This window comes from Argentina silus (genome assembly GCF_951799395.1).
Source record: "Argentina silus genome assembly, chromosome: 4".
NCBI classification, from domain to species: Eukaryota; Metazoa; Chordata; class Actinopteri; order Argentiniformes; family Argentinidae; genus Argentina; species Argentina silus.
In genome coordinates, this window is record NC_139658.1 from 25,676,730 (window position 1) to 25,683,806 (window position 7,077).

At 45.3% G+C, this 7,077-nt stretch overlaps 2 protein-coding genes across 2 annotated transcripts in view; one reads left to right on the forward strand and one right to left on the reverse strand.

The window, feature by feature from the left end:
• Positions 1-793: 793 nt before the first annotated feature.
• Positions 794-5,244, forward strand: LOC310803793 (uncharacterized protein). Its single transcript, XM_083668687.1, has 2 exons — positions 794-3,409; positions 3,476-5,244. The coding sequence occupies exon 1, from the start codon at positions 1,583-1,585 to the stop codon at positions 2,225-2,227; it is 645 nt and encodes a 214-aa protein (XP_083524813.1). The 5' UTR covers positions 794-1,582; the 3' UTR covers positions 2,228-3,409; positions 3,476-5,244.
• slc6a6b (solute carrier family 6 member 6b) overlaps positions 5,117-7,077 on the reverse strand; it is a 24,675-nt gene continuing 22,714 nt past the window's right edge. Inside the window, exons 13-14 of the mRNA XM_083668663.1 lie at positions 5,925-6,095; positions 5,117-5,674 (exon numbers count right to left, since the gene is read on the reverse strand). Of these exons, the coding sequence (XP_083524789.1) occupies positions 5,510-5,674; positions 5,925-6,095 (336 nt within the window). The 3' untranslated portion in view covers positions 5,117-5,509. The remainder of the gene's footprint in view (positions 5,675-5,924; positions 6,096-7,077) is intronic.

Consider the following 7,077-nt stretch of genomic DNA (forward strand, 5'->3'; position numbering starts at 1 on the left):
AGTGCCCCATGGGGCTGTAAGCTGTACTGCAGCGGTGAGGAGGATGTAGAAACAGTCCGTCTGTCAGCAGTCGAGACCAACAGTGTGTGAGCGTCACCCTGACAGATCCTCTCTGAGACAGAATCCTGGTTGGACAGGAGGGCTCTGGGCCAAAGCCAACATATGGTTATGTCAAATGAAATCACATGGGATTTCACAGTGTTGAGGCTTATCTTCACCAGAGTGTGAGATGGAGAGAACCGGAAGATAAACGAGTGTGCAAAGGAGTCACCCTGCAGACAGAGGATGTAGAACTAATGGAGATCTCCAGAGGTGTGGCACATTATCATGATGAGTTTGATACATTATCATGATGAGTTTGATACATTATCATGATGAGTTTGATACATTATTGTGATGAGTTTGGCACATTATCATGATGAGTTTGACACATTATCATGATGAGTTTGATACATTATCATGATGAGTTTGATGCATTATTGTGATGAGTTTGACACATTATCATGATGAGTTTGACACATTATCGTGATGAGTTTGATACATTATCATGATGAGTTTGATACATTATCATGATGAGTATGACACATTATCATGATGAGTTTGGCACATTATCATCAAGTTCAGCATCAGTCTACCCTTCTATGGAATGCTTCATCAATTCTAAATCAATCATTCGTGATCATGTGCCTGGTGTCTGATGTGATCCAACAGCATAATGACATTAGACTGCATATCAAATGTAAAGAAATGAAAACACAACAAACACAAATCCTTTTTTTTTAAAGATATTTATTTTTCATTTATTTATTTTTCCCTCACAAAGTTGTCAAATTACAAATGTCATCTATCAAAGCAAAGAATACTTACTAAAATATGCTTCTTTTTTTGTTGTAATATTCACTATAAATGTAAAAACGATGAACAAGAACTGCACAAAGCCATGAAGTGAACAACAGGTACAATAGATAGGTACAGGTACGATAGATAGGTACAGGTACACTAAGTACAGCTGATGGAATATTGCCACAGTATTACGTTTGGTCTTTTAAAAGTATGGGGAGAGGAAACAGGATCTGATCAAAGCTGCCCAGCCTATCAGAGGAAGGTTCTACCACAGCAGCCCAGACCGTAGGCCAAAGATCCGCTGCTGCTGCTGGTAATCTGATTGTTGAAGCATGTTTATTCTCAAAGGTCTCCCTCTCTATGCCTCTGTGTGTAATGCTCCTTCCAAGACAGATAGGATGGCTGTTTAGTGGATGATGTGTCTTATCTATTCATGATCAGAACCAAAACTTATTTGTGTACTCATGATAATGGGTTTGTGATGGTATTCATGTAATGGAAAGTGTTCATATTTCATCCTCTCAGCCATTTCAAAGTGCTACTTGGTCTTTCAGAATGGGACAGTTAAATAGCTCACATTTGTTGTCTAATGGTATGAAATGCATCTGGGAACTGCAATAGATTTAGTAAACCGTGTATTTTACCCCTGGCGTATAGACGGTGTTGAGTGATGGGACTGTATGTGTGGATGTAAATGTGCAGGGTTGTGTAATACTGTTCTGTCCAATTATATCTGTGGATGTCACGGTTGTCAGACGACTCCAAGACCATCTGGCTCCTCAGTTCTCTTCATGGTAGAACCACACCTGCAGCCTTCACACCTGTTCTACCTGAGCCTTCACACCTGTTCTACCTGCAGCCTTCACACCTGTTCTACCTGCAGCCTTCACACCTGTTCTACCTGCAGCCTTCACACCTGTTCTACCTCCAGGTGTCACACCTGTTCTACCTGCAGCCTTCACACCTGTTCTACCTGCAGCCTTCACACCTGTTCTACCTGCAGCCTTCACACCTGTTCTACCTTCAGCCTTCACACCTGTTCTACCTGCAGCCTTCACACCTGTTCTACCTGCAGCCTTCACACCTGTTCTACCTGCAGCCTTCACACCTGTTCTACCTGCAGCCTTCACACCTGTTCTACTGGCAGCCTTCACACCTGTTCTACCTGCAGCCTTCACACCTGTTCTACCTGCAGCCTTCACACCTGTTCTACCTGCAGCCTTCACACCTGTTCTACCTGCAGCCTTCACACCTGTTCTACCTGAGCCTTCACACCTGTTCTACTGGCAGCCTTCACACCTGTTCTACCTGCAGCCTTCACACCTGTTCTACTGGCAGCCTTCACACCTGTTCTACCTGCAGCCTTCACACCTGTTCTACCTGAAGCCTTCACACCTGTTCTACCTGCAGCCTTCACACCTACTTACATCTCAGGGGAGGCTGGAGGAGGTAGAAATTGGAGGACGGGTTTATTGTAATGCATGGAATGGAATGAGGAATGGTATCAAACACGTGTGTTCTACCTCCAGCAGCCTCTCCTGCTGAGACAGCTGCTTCTACTGGCTGCAGCCACACCTCGTCATACGAGATGAGATTAGCAGGACGTGATGCGTTTGTCTTTCCTAATCTTTGGCTATTATAGAGACAGTGGCTTGGATGATGATCTCATGAGGCAAGGTTTACACCCTTCATCATTATATGACAGGCTGCGGTCAACTTCAGAGGGACTCTGGGTAATGTTTATGACTACATTCCATGTGATGATGAAGGTGTGGCGACACGCTCAGGTGACTTCTCATGATCCAATAAGGTCATTTAGAGTGTGTCTCAGTTATGACTCAGTGTTCATTAACCCTTCCACGACACACCCAGAGCGTGTGGTTTCATATATGATGAAGCATACAAGGTCACTGGTGCAGCTATTGAATTGCTCTGGCTTGGAAACAGCATTGTTGTGAGGTCATAGGGGTGAAAGGTCAGGAGGCTTGAGTGCTCCAGGATTAGCTAAGCCAAGGCTATGGCACCAGAGGGGGGGGCGGTGGAGGTCATACTGGGGGGTGAATAAAGTGCTCTTCTCTGTTTCTCGTGGTCTCTGGACCCTAACTGAGAACAATGCTTTCAACTGCACATCATGAAAAGGCTTTTTCCAAAGACAAATTTTTATTAAGAAATAAAAAAAAGTTTTACGCTTCAGTAAAACCTGTTTTTTTTTTTTTTTTTAAATACACATTTTTTTTGCTTTACAGGTTAGCCATAGAAATAAAAAATAAAATCTTTCAAATTGTCTTTTAAAAATGGTTTCTCCATGAATTAAAAACATTTCCCAATGTACATTCTTAAAAAGGAAGGGCTGGTATATGAAATATGCACGACAAAGAGTCTGAATCAGATTAACATGAGTTAAGGATCAGTGGAGGCGGGACTGGCTCAGCAGCCTGATGAGAGGCAGTTAAATCTCAACGGTGTGGAAATGGCGACGTCACCAGTAAAGGAGGTCACCTGGAGGTCACCTAGAGGTCACCTGTAGGCCTACGTCGTCTTCTCATTTGGTTTCAGTTTGGTGGCAGTGCCGGGGGGCAGCACCGGGGGGCAGCACCGGGGGGCAGCACGGGGGGGCAGCACCGGGGGGCAGCACGGGGGGGCAGGCCTCTAGCTAACGGCTGCTCTGCCTGTCAGCTCCGATACAAACAGCACTGCGGTGGGGAGCTCTGGCGACGGCGGGTCAGAGTGGAACTTCACAGGCCAATTAAGACGACCAAAAAGCATTTAGCTAATAGCTAATATGACAGGATTACTTTTCATGATAACGTTCACATATTTTTTTTCAGTTAATCTTCGTCAAAAGATGGAAAATGTTCTGTATGTTATGTTATGATAGAAAGTGATGCTGCGATGCGCGTTGAAGGTTTTGTTGTTGGCAGAACATTTGATAGATTTGGTAGATTTCATTGGCCCCTGAAATCACATTGATTCTTGCATGTTTTTTTTGCAAGTTCATAGTCTCTCTTTCTCTCCTTACTTCCAAAGTTAGTACCACCTATTTGAAAAACAGAGTGAAAAAAATACTTTTCTTTCTACAAAGTATTGCACATTACAAATTGCAGCTTTGTTGATTAACAATTGTAAATGAAACTCTGTCCTCAGAAAATGTTGGTTAATGGTGACAGAGCAGTCAAGTACAGTTTTACATTTTTGAATACAAAAGGCAAAAATGTGATTGAAAAACAATCCAAATTAAATAAACATAAAAGTTTGAATTTCTTTATACGACAAAATAAAGAAAATAGACTATTTTTTTAATGTAATAATCGACTGAAGCTTCTGATTGCGCGGTGGGATTCACATTTCATGGTAAGAATATGCATTGTCCATTGCTAATGCTCATTAAATGCATTGCTTCTGACTAACTCTTCAAAAGCTGAAAAATACCAGATCTCAAATTAATGGGAGTGGATAGTATTATTATTAGCATATTATTAATCAATTACATCAGAATTCATACTGACCTACAGAACTCATGGAAGGATCTGATTGGATAAGCAGTCTGCTAGCATTGGGATGGTACGTTAATGATGGATAGTTACTGACTGTAGATGAATAGTTACTAAGTGCCTGTAGGGGGCAGTATTCTGTATGCCATTACGAGCGGTCCTCGGCTCGGGTCAGTCCCGGTGGAGCCGACCGAGAGACGGAGATGGTTAGCGTTAGTGTGATGTCGTGTGCGCGCGCTTCTCGATCACTTCCAGCCACGACTTCTAGCCAGCAAACACGAGAAGAAGACTCTACGAAGAACCGAGGAACAGTCACTGCATTAAGACCTGGACTTCATCAACACGTATGTACTGGATGCACTGGGATGGATCTAGCAGTAGCGTCGGGGACACTAGCACCTAGGCTAACGGAGTTGGACAGTACACTCTACATGACACGGAGCCCAGTGGCTGACAGAGACCGGTGGGCGGGGCCTCACCAGCCGGGCCAGGGCGCTGACGCTAGCTCTGATCAGGCGAGACGGACTGGATGTTACAACAGCTCTGATCTCTGCAGCTCACGGAGGCTCGTTTCTGCTGTGATTTACAACAAACATCAACAACAACACACTCAACTAGTCTGACCGTACGAGAGCACCTCCACAATATCATAGTGACATGGAGTCACGTCCGGAGGGGGCTGGTTCCTCTACATACACCAACGTACTCAAATAGGTTACTCTCAAAACACAAATACACATTTAGATTTCTTACTGTTTTATATGGCCCTTTGTATGCACGTAAATTTCTTCTTCTTTTTTTTTTTTTTTTTTTTTTACGCCACCCCAAAATAGAGACATACCACTTATATGCCATTACCTACAGGAAAGAAGTAGAAATAGAACATGTACGATCTATTCAAAAGGTACTGCTTCATGTATCTGAGATCAATTGTCCTTCTAACTACAGCAATTATCATAATAGTAATATTAATAACAATAGTTTAATAAAAAATATTAAAAACATAGACAGAAAAAAAAACATAATATGGAACTTCCTCTGTAGAAAACAAAAACAAAAAACAGACGACTCCTAGTGCAGATACTGTAAACCTGGTCCTACGACTAGTTTCAAAGTTAGCGAGTATATAACATAGAAAGCAGGTAATTTTGAAATGTTCCTCTCACAGAGAGCGCTCACATCATGGTTTCTATAATAGTGTGTGTGGGCTTCTTCAAGCCGTTGTTTCCGTTGGGGTCCAGAGGGTAGCTCAACTCACTACCCTTGCTGCCCTTGGGACGGTGGTCCGCTGGACGGGAGCTGGCGCCTCCTCTGACTGGAGCCGCCACGGCCTTGATCCGCTGGGAGGAGGAGAGGAGGGGGGAGGAGAGGAGGAGGGGAGGGGAAGGGAGGAGGAGGAGAAGAGGAGAGGGGAGGCAGGGTAGAGAGAGGCAGATAGAGCAGAGAGGTAGGGAGGGCAGAGAGAAATAATTGTTTAATTTCCTGATATAACATAAATTCACACGTTACATTCCACGACAGACTACGCCACAATCACCAACAAACCATAAACGAATCAACGTGAACAGGAAGACGTTGACTGGTTCTCACCTCTATCAAAGGGCCATCTGATTGGATGATCTTGATGACCACCACCATGGGGATGCAGATCATGGAGGCCAGAGCCAGGGTCCAGCCCACACCGATGGACCAATCAGGATACTCGTAGATCTTGTTGTACGTCAAAGGTTTATATTTGACCAGAGAGAAGATAAAGCAGCCCTGGAGGAGAGGAGGAGAGGGGAGGGGGGGGAAGAGAGGAGGAGGAGAGGGAGGTTAATATGTGACTCAAGGTTGCTCCATCGTGAGGCCCTCTATGCTGAAGCTTCATCATGAGGGGGGGGGGGTTACCCTCCGGTAACCTTTTCAGCATGCCTCGTCCGTTTTAATCCTTTACCACACGCAGGCTGTGACCCCTGACCTCTCAGGCCTGACCACTGTTGTTATGCAGCATTCTCCCCCCAGCCCGACCGACCCCCAGCCTACTCTTCTGGGAACTAATCAAGCATCTCTCCTCCTCCCCCCCCCCCCCAGCAGGCAGATGGTCCCTCCTCTTCACCTTGTCCCCCCCCCCCCCCCCCCAGCAGGCAGATGGCCCCTCCTCTTCACCTTGTCTCCCCCTCTCCCCCCCCCCCGCCCCCCAGCAGGCAGATGGCCCCTCCTCTTCACCTTGTCTCCCCCTCTCCCTCCCCCCCCCCCCATCAGGCAGATGCCCCTCCATCTGGGTCTCCAGAGTGGAGTCCAGAGTGGATTTTAAACAGCCAATCAGGAGAGAGAGGGGCGAATGCACGTACGAGTTTGGTTGAGATGGGGGAGGAGAATGACCCCCCCATAGAGTAGAGTAGAGTAGAGTAGAGTAGAGCAGTAGAGTAGAGTAGAGCAGTAGAGTAGAGTAGAGTAGAGTAGAGTACAGTAGAGTACAGTAGAGTAGAGCAGTAGAGTAGAGTACAGTAGAGTAGAGTGGAGCAGAGCAGAGTAGAGTAGAGTAGTAGAGTAGAGTAGAGCAGTAGAGTAGAGTAGAGCAGTAGAGTAGAGTAGAGCAGTAGAGTAGAGTAGAGCAGAGCAGTAGAGTAGAGTAGAGTAGAGTAGAGCAGTAGAGTAGAGTAGAGTAGAGCAGTAGAGTAGAGTAGAGCAGAGCAGTAGAGTAGAGTAGAGCAGTAGAGTAGAGTAGAGCAGAGCAGTAGAGTAGAGTAGAGCAGAGCAG